The sequence below is a fragment of the Prenolepis imparis genome, unplaced genomic scaffold, assembly GCF_030444845.1.
Source record: "Prenolepis imparis isolate NDT839.2.m4 unplaced genomic scaffold, iyPreImpa1.0 SCAF_11, whole genome shotgun sequence".
Taxonomy (NCBI): Eukaryota; Metazoa; Arthropoda; class Insecta; order Hymenoptera; family Formicidae; genus Prenolepis; species Prenolepis imparis.
The window spans coordinates 13,308,965-13,326,152 of NW_028141169.1; the positions used below are offsets into that span (position 1 = coordinate 13,308,965).

Consider the following 17,188-nt stretch of genomic DNA (forward strand, 5'->3'; position numbering starts at 1 on the left):
TTTTTGTATATATATATATATATATATATATATATATATATATATACACGGTGCGTCTCACTGTCGCTATCGCAACGCTTTTACTTGGCCTGAAACACTACCGTGTCTCTCGATAGCGATATTTCCGAATGCTATAAAATATATTTATACAAATTTGAAAGAACATTTACTGATGCTATTGCGCGTACAAGTAGGACAAATTTATTTGTTTAACATTATTAGCTGAATTTTATAATGTTTTATGAAATAGAATATATTATTATTTAAAAATCTGAAATTATAATATATTCTACAATTTTATAACTTTATTTTTTTGTCTTAAAAACGCATATGTCAAATGAGAAATATTCTTTGTACCTGAGTTTTTTTTTTATTTGAACGAATGACACAAACAAAAATTTCGTAGTGGGAAAACGCCATAGACCTGTAGAATTTCAGATAAGGATTTTAGACTAAAGGTGGACAGAGTGTAGAAAACGTCTGTAGGTTGCACATAAAATACACGTACTTATGTTTTCTGCAATCCGCAGACATATAAGAACAGTGCATTAGTGTGGTGTGCTTTTAAAAGCAAAGAATTAATTACGCGAATAGTTTGTAATACTTTAATTTATATTATTTCCTTTTGTGTTTTTTCGATTTTTTTTGTAATGGCTACGATAATGTGCTTACCAGCTATGATGTGATGGAAATCATTCTCGATGGGAATGATATCAGCATTGACGATATCATTAGCTTCAGATTTGTATGGAAGGAATTCTATTCAACTGTCAAGCCGTGGATAAAGGAATTCTATTCAACTGTCGAGCCGTGGATAAGAATATCTTTTTAGAGGTAATCCTTTTTGTGTGTAATTTTTTTGTAATATTTTTCATTAACCGTACAATCTTTACTTATGCAAAAATTATGAACAATGCAGACACGAGGGACTTGCCTTGTGATCTATATAGTCTACTTAAAATTATACATTACGATATAAGAAAAAGAAAAATGTGATTATACGACATCGGAGGATACACATAGACACAACATCGCCATGTAAGTCTCTCGTTGTAATTGGGAATGTATCGTTAAATTTGTGTCTCTATATACATACAAATTACACAGATATACAGGCTCTTGAACATGACATACACAAAGATAATAATCAGTCATTGGTAGACGGATGGTTATCTATGCATTCACATCTCTACAGTCGAGCAAATATATGGAGGACAACCTAAGGATGACGTGCATTCTAGGAAATCCGTTAGATTGGACTTTCTAATGTAATGGACACGCGCGAATCATCCGTTTAACAATTAAGCATTATGTAAGTTTGAAAACCGTTAACATCGTAGGGACTTTAGATTAAATTTATTTGTATCAGTTATGTATTGCGCTGAGGAGAGTCCAAAAAAAGGACAGAAACGTTCGCGAATTTTTATATATATGATTTATTTTGAATAAACTCAAATGTTTGCGCCTTAATTACTGCGCTGGTTCCTTCGCTTTTCTTTTTAATACATTTTAATTTCACGGAACCTTTATTTAATTATATTAATTATATTGCAAAAATTATATTTTACTAAAATAAAATAAATAAAAAATATTAAAAATACAACGTAATATAGCAAACCGATAAAAAAATCTACAGTCAATATAATCTATAATAATAATCGATAAAAACAAGTAGAAAATACGATAATGAAAGATAAGACTTAGAAAACAAAGGGTGCGAGCAATTATCTTCAAAATATTTCCATTAATTGTCCAATTTATTCCTTTTAATTAATAAAACTAAATTTAATAAAATTTATTTTCTTTAATATTATAGTTTTTTTAAAATATAACTGATTGCACTCTTCTTAGGCAGCACCAAAATCGAAACATGTTCAAAATCGGGACATAAGACTTTTTTTAAAACGTTAAAGCAATTACTTATATATGCATCAACTGCAAATAAAAAAATTAATAATTATAATAATTTTGTCTCATTTTAATAATAGCATATATGTATGTATATCAAAGTTTTCGTTTATTTTATATTTAACGTGTTATTTCTTTCACGTTAAGTATTTAACGATATTCCCGATTGTTATAAAATATTGTATATGTATATGTATGAGCAAAATAAAATATAAAAACATTCACTGATACTTTTGTGTTCAGTAAGGACAAATTTGTTTGTCTAGCATTACTGACTGGATTATAATAAAATATGTTTTTATTTTCAAATCTGACACAGTAATCTTTGCCTCTTTGTCTCTTACAATTTGTTCTTCCTTTCGTACGCATGACACGTCACGTGACAATTTTATAGTGGGAAGAAGCACAAACTTTAGGTTTTCAGGTAAGAATTTCAGAAAGTATAGACAGTGTGTGGAAAACGTCTGTTGTTTGCGCATCAATAAAATACACGTGCTTGTGTTTTCTGCAATCCGCAGGCATATAAGAACAGTAATATATTGTATTAGAGTGATATGCTTTTAAAGCAGATAATTAATTACGCAAATTTGTTTGTGATTACTTTAATTTATATTATTTTCTTGTGTTTTTTCAGTTTTTTTCGTAATGGATACGATAATGCACTTACCAGACCATGTGATAGAGAACATTCTCGACTACAATGATATCAGCATTGACGATATAGTTAGCTTCAGATTATATAGAAAGGAATTTTATCCAACTTACGAGCCTTGGGAAAGAATATTTGTTCAGAGGTAATTCTTTTTGTGCGTATAGTATATGTGTATATGTATATACAGGGTGTCCGGTAATAGTCGCATCAACCGTCGTGTGCAGGTAGAGCTAGTTAAACCGAGTAGAAAAGTCCTCTACCATTTTGCGATATTCTCAATAATAAGAGAGATAATAATTAATAAAGATCGGCCAATTCGCGTGACGACGGCGAGAAGAGACAGCCCAGTTTTATGTCGTTACCAAGCATGCGGCGAAAAGAAACAGTATAATGTTACACGGTTGCTAAGCGCGCGATGAAGCGGGGAGGAGCACTTTACAAAACACAGTAACTCCATACGAGTAGCGCTAACTCTGGACCCCCGAGTGGGCTGTCTCTTCTCGCCGCACGCTTATCATCGCGCGAATTGGCTGATTTTCTTTAATTTATTTCTCTCTTATTATTGAGAATATCGCAAAATGGTAGAGGACTTTTCTACTCGGTTTAATTAGCTCTACCTGCACACGACGGTTGATGCGACTATTACCGGACACCCTGTATATATATTTTTGTAATACATTTCATTAACCGCACAATCTATTACTCATACAAAAAATATATTTTATTAAAATATAATAATTAAAAAATTAAAATTAAATATTAATAAGGCTCTCGAGAAAAACAATTTACAAAATGGTAGGCTAAAATGAGCCAACGCAGTTGTTAAGGCGTCAGATATATAATTATTAAAGTAAAATTACAAAGATCTTCATATAAATAAAAATAATATATAAAAAGCGTACGTTTCGACCTGTATTTAAGTCATCTTCAGCGCAACAATATTGAAAAAAAACATTATTGAAAAACTTACTTAATAATGTTAATAAATAAGAATAATAATTAAAAATTATTAAAAATATAACGCAATAAAACAAACATGTAAAAAAATTTGTAATTTTAATAATCTATAATAATAATCGATAAAAACAAGTAGAAAACGAGATAATAATAGATAATATCTAGAAAACAAAGGGTGCGAGCGGTTATCTTCAAAATATTTCCATCAACTGTCCAATTTATTTCTTTTAATTAATAAAACTAAATTTAGTAAAATTAATTTTCTTTAATAATTCAATTTTTTTAAAAATATAACTGCTCGCACTCTTCTTAGGTAGCACCAAAATCGAAATATGTTCAAAATCGGGACATAAGATGTCTTTAAGATGTCTTTTATGTCTTTTAGATATCATACCATAAGATGTCTTAAAGACATTAGAAAGACTTCTTAAAGATGACTTATGTCTCAATTTTGAATAGGATTCTATTTGGATCGATATTACACTTTGGATTTTATTAAGCTTTATTCTATTTATTTTATAATATAATAAAAATAATTTAATATATAAGAGAAATCAAACATATATATAATGTAATAAAAAAAATATATTAAAAATTAATAATTTCGTATTTTTATTTTATTAATTTAATTTGGTTTTTATTAAATTATTAAATTAATTTTTTTTATTAATTATTTTATTAATTAATTTGGTAAGCTATAATGTTTTGTACACATATATAGAATGTGAAAATTAAATAAATTGTTATTGTTGCATGTTATATAGAATTACAATGTAAATGTTGTCCATTGTATATACTATTGCATATTGATAGATAAAATTTACTTACAATTAAAATTTAAGATTTTATATTTTATTTTTTTTTTTTTGCAATAAAATAAAACGATTTACATTTTGACTAATGTGCGTTAAATATTATGCATTTTAAAAAAATGTATTGCTTTGAAAATGTATTACTTATGCGCAATAACATTGTTTAGTATAATTTCCAAAAGTTTATTAAAATATTTTTTATTTCATTTTCAGATGGCCTACTGCAAAGAAATTTCACAACAAACAGTTTAAGAAAAATGAGAAGAAGAATTCTGAAGAGAACGAACAAGAAAATGAAAGAAATTTAAACTTTATAGAAACAGGCATAAATTGTGCAAAACAATTACGAGATTATGTGTCTCGAATTATTCATAAGCATTCTCATAAAGATTATTATGATATCGATAATTTAATACAATTACAAGACGTATTTCATTTAGATGAATATTTAAAAAATGAGTTTGATAAGATAATTAATAAGCCTGAACATTACATAAAATATTATTTTTTTATTGATGAGATTCAAAACTTGCTTAAACAATCTCCACGGTAGGATGCTCGATATATATAGATATATTATAATATCATTAACTTTATTAACTAATGTACTTATTGAACAATTAATGCTTAAATTTTTTAGAACTGGTTGTTGCGATCTAACTGAAAGATATTGCTACGAAAAAATCTTTCACTATATAAAGCAACGTTCGTTGAGAAAGCAGTGGCTTAGATTTGAAAGATTACCTAACCAGCTTTTGGAACAGGCTGCTACTATTATGGCACAGTCTGTTCAACTTCAAAAAAACGTACTTTACTCAGACGTAAAAAAATCGCTGGATAATATCGCACTAGATGCATTGAATTACCTCAAAGAAAAACATCCGAATCATTCGATATTCTCGACATCCGCTGAAACTTTTATGTATTGGAAAAACAATAATATCGACGAAAATCATTGGAACGAAACGGAAGGAAGACAGATTATGGAGACACTCGAGGAATATATATTTGGGAAATTAAACTTTCGAATCGAAAGAGACACATATGATTTCAAAGAATACATATGTATAGATAAGGTAAGTTATATTAGATGGTAATATATATTATAATTACGGCCCCTGTTATGCTGTGAGTATATGCTTAGATATTGCTTATACATATATTAAAAATACTTTTGCTCTAATTAATTTTTGTATTGTAATTTCTGGTATAGGTCTTGAAAAATAAATATGGCGAAGAAATATTTATATTAATAATATATCATAGCGTGGCCAGGAGACTTGGTCTACGTTGCGATGTAATAAAATTGGAAGATGGCGACTACAGTATATGTTGGAAACCAAAATAGTAGGTATAATATTAAATGTAGAATTATTTGAATCTTTCGGAATTTTTACTCTTATCATACACACATACGCATATAATTTTATATTGTTCACAGTGTCACGAAGGGGTTAGAAAATGCAAGATGTTTTAACATAAATACTGAAAATAAATTTCCAGATTGTCTTATGGATACGTCTTTAGGATTTCATTTACCTGTTAATAAACCTTATAAAATAAGACCTATAGAGGTTGTTAGTTATACTAAAATATATCATTTTTATTAATATTAACACTAAATAATATACTCGTAACCTTGGAATGAGTTGAAAAAATACGCTTTATATACTCATATAAGCAAAAAGAATGATATAATCTCTAATTTAATTTTATTTATAATCATGTTTTGTTCACATTCACATTTTGCTCATGTTTAATCCTTTTTTCAGATATGGTGCTACATAAAATATGTATCTCAATATGCTGGCGATCTACCTAGTACACTTTTTGAGATGGATCCAAATTATTATAAAGGCCACGTGGTAAGACGCAGGATATGTTAGCACTATACACATACCGTATATTATATAAAGTAAAATAATAATAAAAAGTAACCTTTATAAGGTTTTTTTAACACGTACAATTATATACGAATTATAATAATTATCTATAATTTAAATAATTGTAATATATCTTGCTATTAGAATTATTTAGGAAAGATGAGAAGGACAAGAAATATCACTAAAAGTTAATTTGTTTTTCAGTTCAAGCTTCGTTTTAACCATAACCATAAATCAGAACGCACAAATACAAGACTAAAGAATGTAAAATATGCAGTAGGAATGATCGTAAAACATCGTGAACTTATTAATGATTGTACCGGCGTGATAATCGCATGGCATCGATATGCAGATGAACAAGTTATAATCTTCGAAGGCAGTGAATTCCCTGTGAACATATGTATATTGGGGTTGAATCACCGTCGCGAATCTACTTTTAAGAGTGGACAAACAAATTACGTGATTCTTACCGATAGTAATCAAATGTGTTACGTGAGAGAAGGTATCAATATCATTGGACAGGGTTTTATTTTATTAAAATTATATTTACTTTACATGTTCTTTTTGTACACAATATAATTTTTTTTATTTCGTATCCTCTTTTAATTTTGCTTATTATATGAATTATTTTTGTATACATTTGTTAATATTTTATTCTCTTTTTTTCTATTGCGTTTATCTTTAATTTTGTTATTTTATTTATTTCAGTTATTATTTGATTAATTTTATTATTATTTTCTTCATTATTCTATTGTTAGTTATTATAAATTTATTTTTCATTTACATTTTTATTTCAGACGACATAACTTTAACAACGCCGAAATGGATAAATAATAACGAAATAGGTCGCTATTTTAGTAAATTTAAAGGCACGCATTACATACCAAATCAAATGCTGGCAAGTCTTTTTCCGCATGACGCTGCTTCAAGACAACAATATCTAAATAAAATAGATAAAAATTAAAATTAAAATACAGCGCGGTAGTTATTGCGCAAAAAAATATTTTATTATAAAATAAAATAGTTTAATATTTATTAGAATTAATAGTATAGACATACAATTTAATTGGTAAACTTTATTTTGGAAAATACACTATCCAGTTGAAATATGTAGTTGTTTTCTAAGAAATATCGTGGCACAAACTGTCCCATTAATAGATGAAATTTTATAAAAAAAGAAAAAGGTAGGGAAATTCTTCACCATTGATGAAGGATTGTTATAAAATTAATACATCGACAAAGTAAAGCTAAATAAAAATATTTTCTTCAACATTAATATTAGTTAAATATTTTTCTTTTCTAAATTTCGTCGATAATAAAATATGAAAAAAATAAAAAGAAAAGAAAAATAATAGATAAAGAAAATAAAAATGTAAATTAAATATAATAACAGGAAAAAATAATAAAAGGAAAAGGAGCAAGATTTACGTTGCTTCAAGATAATATGAAAACCATTTATTTAAGCAAAAAAATTACAAAAAAAAGTACAAAATATTAATTGAATATATTCACAATAGAGTATAGCGCACTTAATGTAAAATGTGTAATTTATTTTAAAAAATAATATATTATTATATGTCACAAACTAAAATTAAGTATTTAAAGATTCTCATTACCATTAAACTAATATATCTCTACCATTTATTTTTTTATATTACTAACAACTAAGATTTTAATAAGACTCATAGTGAGTCATCTATGTGAATTTCAATAGGCGAACAAGAATTAGATGATAGTGTGTCAGTTTCAAGATAGAATTTATTTCGTATAGGAAGCATCTATTTTATCATATCGACTTTTTAGGGGGGAGAGAAGAGTTTAATAAAAATCTTGAATTTATTTATTTCTTAGTATCGCATCAAGAAAATGCTTTGTGCACAACTGATCATAATTTCAAGGAAACATACTTTTTATTTAAATCTGCAATATCATTCGCATCTTTTACTAATTGAAGTGATATATTACTAATTTACTAATTAAAATTCAAAAATGATACATTACTAATTTTATATTATTGTTGTGATACGATGCTTCTTTTTTAATTCAATTGCGAGCAAACAAAATCAAGATGCTCATTTTATATTTAATTCGCGATAACTTTAAAAAATGCATTTTATAGGGCATGAACAATACATTTATGACATCTAATTAGAATTGCTAGATAACTTTTAATTTTTTTACAAAAAAAATCTCAAATATCGCGAAAAAGCCATTTCTTGCACATTAAAGTCAATTATTACGGAAACCTGACGTATTATAAAAAACTGGTTTGAGACATTGTTTTCAGCATCCAAAAATTTATAAGAAACACTTTGTTTCGTTTAAAGTAATAAAAAAAATATTTTTGTAAAATTGTGTTATTATTATTATAGTTATTATTAATTAATTGTTATTAAATTGTTTATATATATTTTATAAAAAATGCACCTCTTTTCTGTTCTTCTCTTAAAATAACACACAGATGCATTCTTGTGGTATCTTCATACATCATCTGAATGTCTATAAATACACCATGTTGTTGCTCAATTTTCAAAAGATGTTCCCTAAACCCCACGAATTTTTTCATAGTTTTATCGTATTCAGGTTAAAATCTACAAATAATATTATTCTGTTTATTTACATCTTTGGGAAATAAATTCGGTACATTTTTAACATTCTTCTCTTTCTTTTGGTAGTAAAAAATTCGTAGATTTTTTCTGGGCAAGTGACAGGCTCACAAAGTTAAACAAAAGCTTCTCATTTTGTCCAACTCGTGGTTTTTTATATGTAAAAGATACCAAATTCTCAGAGATTTATAAAAATAGTTATCTTTTGAAAGTAGAAATATTTTATGCTTTGAAACAATTTTTTGGGATTTAAATTTCGTTCATTTTGAACGAAGATACAGCCTAAATTTTGCTCAATTGTAAAAAAAAATTAAGTGTTTCTTTAATTTTTGTGAACAGTACGCATTTTTACGGCTAGAAGAAGCATTAGTAGATAAGCAGCTTTCAACATCGCGACTCTCGAGCAATATGAGATGGGGCAAGACTTCAAATATTTGAAAGATTGCATACATACTTTGTGGAAGTTATAACAATAACTGATTTGTATATGCATCGAATTTATATAAAAATTTAAAAAGTAAACTATAAAATTTCTTATTTAGAGATGTTCAATTTTCTTTCAATTACATTACATATCCCCTCTTGAATTTAATTATATATAAAATATAAAAACAAGCATCTCTTTGAAAATATTTAATGGCAAAAATTACGTCAAAAAGTTTTGTGTAAATTTAACAGGTAGAGTGAAAAATGATTCATATGTGACGAATAAAATTATTGTTCCAACATCTATTTTCTTGGCGATTAATATGAATAAATGATTAATATCGTCAAAAATAACTTTGATATATAAATATATATATACAGGTCCCATTTTAATCTCCCCAGGCAAACATCTAAAAAAATATGGAAGATACGGAAAAATGTTTTAGACAAAAGTTGTAGGACTTGAAGGGGGACAGATGATGAAAATATGGACTTGACTTTGAGTGACCTATTGGAGGTCAGGTCAAGGTCATCGATGTTTTCTTAAATGGAACCCCTTATTTTTTATTGCATATTCTTGTAGCCTTTGTCGAGACGTTTTCAAAACGTTACCTATTGATGTCTCTTACGCAAGCCGTTCCCAAGATACGAAGCTTCAAAGTTGACATATCATCGGCATTCGCATTATCCAATGTACACCTCGGGGAGGTTGTTCAGTCAAATTTGTACATCAAGTGGCCCTAAAAAGGGCAGACTTTGCGTGTGTATGTGTGTATGTGTGTGTGGATGTATGTGTGCTTCTTTAGTAAAACTTTTCTCTAATTATTTTTCTTCTAGTTATTTTAATGTAAGGGAAAAGATAAGAAAATGGTAGAGAAAGAGAGATACAAGTTTTACTACACACAACCTCCCCGCGGTGTACATCGGGTAATGCAAATGCCGGCGGTATGTCAATTTTAAAGTTTCATATCTTGGGAATGGCTTGCGTAAGAGACATCAATAGGTAGTGTTTTGAAAACGTCTCGACAAGGGGTACAAAAATATGCAATAAAAAATAGGAGGTTCCATTTTAGAAAACATCAATGACCTTGACCTGACCTTCAATAGGTCACTCAAGATCAAGTCCATATTTTCATCATCTGTCCCCCTTCAAGTCCTACAACTTTTGTCTGAAACATTTTTCCGTATCTTCCATATTTTTCGAGATGTTTGCCTGGGGAGATTAAAATGGAACACCCTGTATATATGTATATGTATTTTGTTAAAAAAAAAATAAATTTTCTTATTGTTGACGTGTTATGCACAAGCTGTACATACACATAGGCAATGTCGAAGAAGAAATTAATGGTTAAACATTGTAAAAAGAAAACGAAATTTTTCATAATCAATTAAACAATCCAGTATCGACAATCAATAAAATATATTTAGTTTGTTATTCTTTTTTGCTTTTTTAAGTTGTATTAATTAATATCAAATAAAAAACTATGATTGTTATTAGTGATACTTACAAGTAAATATTTTTCTGTTTATTGATAAAAACGATATATATATTTTAAACATTTTTTACTATTTTATTTATGCATATTCGATAATTAATATATGGTTTCTTACAAGATTTTCAAATCTTTTACATTTGTTAACTAAATTCATAGAATATTCAATTCAATTTCTTCTTCTTTTAATCGTTTCCTAATCTCTCGAATTTGTCTAGCATTACTGGCTGAATTACAATAAAATATGTTTTTATTTTAAAATCTGAAACAGAGTAATATATTCTGCTATTCTGTAACCCTCTATTTTTTTCTGCCTTAAAGGCGAATATGTCGAATGGAAAATGTGTTCTTTATACCTGATATTGTGAGTTTCTTTTTTCTCTTGTGCGCATGACACTTTATGTGAAAACTTTAAAGTGGGGATGATGGCAATGACCATTAGATTTTTCTGGTAAGGATTTCAGACTATGGGTGGATAGAGTGTGGTAAACGTCTGTAGTGTCTAGAAAATATATGTATACACGTGCGTTCTCTGCAATCGACGAACATATAAAAAACATAGTATCGCAGTAGATTGATTTTAAAAGCAGAGAATTAAAAGCAGAGTATTAATTACGCAAATAGTTGGTTGCGAATACTTTAATTTTTATTATTTTCTTGTGTTTTAATGATTTTGTTTTAGTAATGGCTACGATAATGTGCTTACCAGAGGAGGTGGTAGAGATCATTCTCGGTTACTGTGATAGGATTGAAGATATCATTAGCTTCAGAATTGTATGGATGCAATTTTATCCAACTATCAGGAATGTGGAATATTTGGAAAAAATATTATCTCAGAGGTAATTCTTTTTGTTTGTAAATTTTTTGGCTGTTCTTCCGAATGGGACACTTCGAGTTGAGGGCAGCCCTTTTGCGTACTGAAAGTAGATACCAAAATAACGTATTATATAAAATTTCAGTCGCGGCAAATTATTTTTTCAAATGTTTTTATTTAAAAAAATTTTCTTTAAAAATTTTCTTTAAAAAAATTGGACACCGCACGTGCGAAGATCCACGCGCTGCCTACCGACGGGGTGGGTGCGGGAGGGGGGCCGAAGGCCCCCTTGCACCCCCCCGTGTGTGTGTGTGTGTGTGTGTGTATCTCTGCTTTAACCAAAAATACAAATTGATAATTACAAAGTATTCTCTGCTTTAACCAAAAACACAAACTGATAATTATAAAGTATTCTCTGCTTTAACCAAAAACACAAACTGATAATTATAAAGTATTAAAGCAGAGAATACTTTTATTTATGTTTTCAGTAACATAAAATTGTATAAATATTTTTCCACGACCGCTTAACAAATATTCTCTGCTTTAAAAAAGAGCATAAAATATTATCTTCTTTAATCATTCGACTGAAAGAGAGAGAGATTTATATTATTATTAATATTTTAATTTATATTATTATTAATTTTTATTTAATAATTTTTTATAAAAAAAATAGATTTTCTTTGCTGTAATTGAGTTTAATTGAGATTTTATTTTTAGGTAAAAACTGTTGAAAAAATGATTTGCCGCGGCTGAAATTTTATATATTACGTTGTTTTGGTATCTACTTTCAGTACGCTAAAGGGCTGTTCCGAACTCGAAGTGTCCCATTCGGAAGAATATCCAATTTTTTAATTAACAATATTATTTCAAAATAACTGCAAAAAAAAACCTTCGTTTCTATGCATTGACTTTAATTAGCCTATCTTCCTATCCATTTATATAATATAATAAAAAAATAAAATATATAATATAACATAAATATAAATTATATCGCATAATATATACTACTCGAAAAAATAGGGAATACTTTTCATACCTAAAAAATTATATTATTTTCAAATCGCTGAAACTCGGCGAAAAATTATCGTAAACAAAAAATTAAAAACACATTTTAAAGCTTGCAATTTTAACTTTACTGCTTTCTTGCACTGGTTTATAAAAATTTTTTTCACTTCCTTGTTCTGTGCTGAAAACAAACACATTGTTTTGCTTTTTAAAATTACATATCTTTGGTACCCTGCAGCTTGATAAAAAAATTTTTTAAATCACCGATTCCGCATTAAAGTTGAAACTTCAAGTTTCAAAACGCTTTTTCAATTTTTAGTCTGCGATGATTTTTTGCCGAGTTTCAGTGGGTTAAGAATTTAGCATTTTAGAGTATAAAAAGTGTTCACTATTTTTTTTAAGTAGTGTAATAAAAATGAATAATATATCGAAAATTAATAGTTATGCATTTTTATTTTATTAATTTAATTTGCTTATTTAATGTTTTAATTATTTTTATTTAAAAAATTTAAATATTTTATTTTATTATTTTAATAATTAATTTGCAAAATATTATACTGTTTCATAAATATAGAATAGAAAAATTAAATAACTTGTTATAGTTGCATAATAGGCGTAAGGTACAATGTATAGCTTTGTATTTGTATATTATTGTATATTCTTATGATGTAAAATTTAATTACAATTAAATATTAAATATTTTATATTTTCTGCATTGAAACAAAAAAATTTATATTTTGACTAATACTTTGAATATTGCATTTAGAAAAATGTATTGCTCTGAAAATTTATTACTCATGCAATAGCACTGTTTAGTATGATTTTCAAAAGTTTATGAAAATATTTTCTCTTTTATTTTTAGATGGTCTTCTGCAAAGGAAGTTTATGACAAACGGTATAAAGGAAATAAGAAGAAGGACTCTGAAGAAAACGAACGAAAATATAAAAATACCTTAAACTTTATAGAAACAGGCACAAATTATGCACAACAATTACGGAATTATGTGTCTCAAATCATTCATAAACATTATCATGAATTAATATCATACAACTGTAAAAACCATCTTAATTATTATGTATCAATTGATAATTCTATACAGTTTAAAGATGTATTTAATTTAGATCAACGTTTAACAAATGACATTGATAAAATAATTAATAAGCCTAAAAATTGTATAAAATATTGTTTCTTTATTGATGAAATTAAAAACTTGCTTATACAATCTTCACGGTAAGATTTTCAATATAAAATATAATACCATTAATTTCTACTCTCTTAATTTTAGACATTTGTATTTGTATTTGTATTTGTTTAGAATTTGTATTTGTCGTACAGCTAATATGTAAATTTTTTAGAAGACCTGATTGCGATCTAACCGAAAGATATTGTTATACAAAACTATTTTGCTATATGAGACAATGTTTTTTGAAAAAAAAGTGGGATATAAGAATTGAAAGACAACCTAACCAGCTTTTGGAACGGATGGCTACTATTATGGCACAATTGATTCAACCCCAAAAGGATGTACTTTACTCATGCGTCAAAACATCGCTAGATAATATCGCACTAGATGTACTGAATTACCTCAAAGAAAAACATCCGAATCATTCGATATTCTCGACATCCGCTGAAACTTTTATCTATTGGAAAAACAATAATATCGACGAAAATCATTGGAACGAAGCGGAAGGAACGCAGATTATGGATACACTCGAGACATATATATTAAACTTTCATAATATAGAACGATGCCGATTTAAAGAAGAAAATTTCAAATACATGTGCATAGATGATGTAAGTTATTATAGAATATAATATGTCATATAATTAAAGGCTTATGTCAAAACAGTCAAAATTAACGATCTATATTTCTATTTATGCTGCGAGCATGACTAGATATTAAAATATTCTTGCTCTAATTAATTTCTGTATTGTAATTTCTGGTATAGGTCTTGAATAATAAATGTGGCAAACAATTAATTATATTAATAATATATCATAGCGTGGCCAGAAGACTTGGTCTACGTTGCGATGTAATAAAACTGGGACGTGAGTACAGTATATTTTGGAAACCAAAATAGTAGGTATAATATGAAATTTAGAATTATTTGTACTATTCGGCGCTTTTACTATCATACACATACACGCGTATAATTTTACGTTGTTCACAGTTCTACGAATGGTTTAGAAAATGCAAGATGTTTTAAGTTATTTTTTAATAGCTTAACGAATTCTCTTGTAAACCAACTATCACTGCTCAGGATGTATTATTCAGAATTTAAAGAATTCAGTAAAATAGAAGCTACAAAGGTTGGCAATTACTGATATATAATTTTTATTAATTTTAATGGTAAATTTTCAGAAAAGGGGCACCTCACTGATTTTGTTGAAATTGATATATATGTTATAAAAGATGAATTTCTGAGTAATTTTTATTTAACAATTATGTGGGGGTCGCAAATAGAGTTTCCTAGATATATATTAATTCAAAGTTTCAAAATGTGATGTGTAATTTTAGATATTAGACCGTCGCTTCGCGTGAAAAGTTGCAAACCCATGTGGAATTTTTCAAATATAAACCTCGTTTCGATTGTCACTGGTACTTTTTTTAAGGTCAGGGTCAGGTTATTCAGAATAATAACCTTGACATATATCAAGGTCAAGGTCACACATGAGGTTACTCTCTTTTTGTAAAATTATGAAATTTTAAACTTTAAATTAATATGTCTCAGAAATTATACGCGACCCCCATATAGTTCTTAAGTAAAAGTTACTCAGAAATTCACTCTTTATAACACATATCAATTTTAACAAAATCGGCGAAGTGTCCCCTTTTCTAACAAATTTACCAAAAATTATACAGTCCCTCATTTTTTTATTTGTAATCAGTTCTTTGTTCACATTTACTTTTTGCTCATTGTCAATCCTTTTTTTCAGATGTGGTCCAAGATGAAAAATCTATTTTGGTTTTCTCGAATCTTTCCATATGAGGTAAACGGTAACGTTTTTTCTGTCCTTTACGCATTTACTAACTCTATCGATATATTTGAATTTTATTAATTTTCCTCGATGTTAATTATTAATATATCAATATCAATTATTAGTAATACAATCAAACCTCGCTAAAATTCGAACCTCGCTAATTCGAAAACCTCTACAAATCGAAACAATGTTCGTTTCCCTTGGTAAAATCTCTGTAAGTCGAACAAAAATACGAGATTAACTCGAAATTTTTGAAGTGGCGTTTGACCTCTACAATTCGAATTTTCGAAAACGAAGTCTCTATAATTCGAATCTTTAGAAACAAAGCCTCTGTAATTTTTAAAGACAAAGCCTTTGTAATTCAAAACAAACTGTTAATGTTTTGCATGTTAAATTTGAACTTATCTGACATTATATACACTATAAAAAATATCTTTAAATTTAATGTATTTTTAATACATTTTAATACATTTTAATATATTTATACATTAATATAATTTTAGTATTATTTGCGATTATTTTCATAGATTAAATTAACTCATCTCTTAATTTCTAAACAGAAATTAAAAATTTTTAAATCGCGCTAGATGATGTTAGTATATAAACGAAATAACTAAATCTCGATAATTCGAACTTTATTCTTATATACCTAGATAATTCGAAAAATCAATTTTGAATTAGCGATGAGGTTCGACTGTATATATATAGGTATATATATATATATATATATATATATATATATATGTATGTATATATGTATATTGTATATATCAATTATTAGTAAGATAAATAGCACTATGTACCACTTTCAATTACAAAGAATCTTACGATTTGAAATGAATAATTAGTAATAAATCAGAAAGTCACAAACTCCGATGGTAGACACGTATTTTTAAAGAATTAACTTTATTATAATTTTAAAGATTTATTTACTTGCTAAATAGGTATATTACAGTTATTTATAAATGTACATGTATTTATAAAATAGTATTATTTTAAAAAATAGCGCCATCTGAGTAAAGACCTGTAAAAATATTTTAAACCAAAAAATATTGTATGTATTTGTTACATGCAAATTTGTTGTTTAAATTTTCTACAAAAATAATATGATAACAAAAATTGCGCCCAGTAAAAATAGAAACTTATATATTATTTTAACCGAAATAGTTGTTTTAATTTCTAAATATATCCTATATAAATAACGATATAAAAAAATACTGTAAGGAACTTGCTATAATAGTTTATTTAGTATATATAATTAAAATGGGTAAATTAAATGGGCCTTTTTTCGAGCAAAGGTTTGAGATGTTAATTTATTATTGAATTGTCATACAATCTAATGGTGCGGGACGTTTCGAACATTCACTTATGTCATCTTCAGCCACTGATACTTATATGTTACTACAAGTTTAAAATTGAACAAATTATCTTAAAAATGGACTTTAATTTCAGAGATTAGCAAACGAGAATCCGGAAACATTGGGCGAATAAAAAGCAGCACGCGTCTAATTTTTCAGTGATAACCCAACATACTGTAGATAAGAAACATGATATGGATTGGGAAAGTACCCAAATTGTAGACTTTGAAAAAAATTATTACAAAAGATTAATCTCTGAAACCATACATATCAAACTACAAAAAAATGGGT

The 17,188-nt window shown here is 27.4% G+C and overlaps 3 protein-coding genes across 3 annotated transcripts in view; 2 read left to right on the top strand and 1 right to left on the bottom strand.

Moving 5' to 3' along the window:
- The window catches only part of LOC145942847 (F-box only protein 21-like), a 142,382-nt gene that overhangs the window by 111,863 nt on the left and 13,331 nt on the right, over positions 1-17,188 (bottom strand). The gene's annotated exons all lie outside the window — the stretch shown is intronic.
- On the top strand, positions 2,554-9,988 carry LOC145942968 (uncharacterized). Its single transcript, XM_083050150.1, has 9 exons — positions 2,554-2,702; positions 4,543-4,878; positions 4,970-5,405; positions 5,543-5,676; positions 5,771-5,906; positions 6,102-6,194; positions 6,417-6,714; positions 7,010-7,069; positions 9,828-9,988. The coding sequence occupies exons 1-9, from the start codon at positions 2,554-2,556 to the stop codon at positions 9,986-9,988; spliced, it is 1,803 nt and encodes a 600-aa protein (XP_082906276.1).
- LOC145942970 (uncharacterized) lies at positions 11,163-14,638 on the top strand. The gene is made up of 5 exons (XM_083050151.1): positions 11,163-11,188; positions 11,420-11,470; positions 13,419-13,787; positions 13,913-14,351; positions 14,507-14,638. Exons 1-5 carry the CDS (start codon positions 11,163-11,165, stop codon positions 14,636-14,638), a joined length of 1,017 nt encoding a protein of 338 aa, XP_082906277.1.

Excerpts from the sequence above, each read along its gene's own strand:
- LOC145942970 (XM_083050151.1), top strand. The coding sequence starts at position 11,163 with ATGGCAATGACCATTAGATTTTTCTG. Across the intron at positions 11,189-11,419 it reads ATGACCATTAGATTTTTCTG|TAATGGCTACGATAATGTGC; the intron begins GTAAGGATTTCA and ends ATTTTGTTTTAG. Across the intron at positions 14,352-14,506 it reads AATACATGTGCATAGATGAT|GTCTTGAATAATAAATGTGG; the intron begins GTAAGTTATTAT and ends TTTCTGGTATAG.
- LOC145942968 (XM_083050150.1), top strand. The coding sequence starts at position 2,554 with ATGGATACGATAATGCACTTACCAGACCATGTGATAGAGAACATTCTC. Across the intron at positions 6,715-7,009 it reads AATGTGTTACGTGAGAGAAG|ACGACATAACTTTAACAACG; the intron begins GTATCAATATCA and ends TTTTTATTTCAG. Across the intron at positions 7,070-9,827 it reads CGAAATAGGTCGCTATTTTA|CCTTTGTCGAGACGTTTTCA; the intron begins GTAAATTTAAAG and ends ATATTCTTGTAG.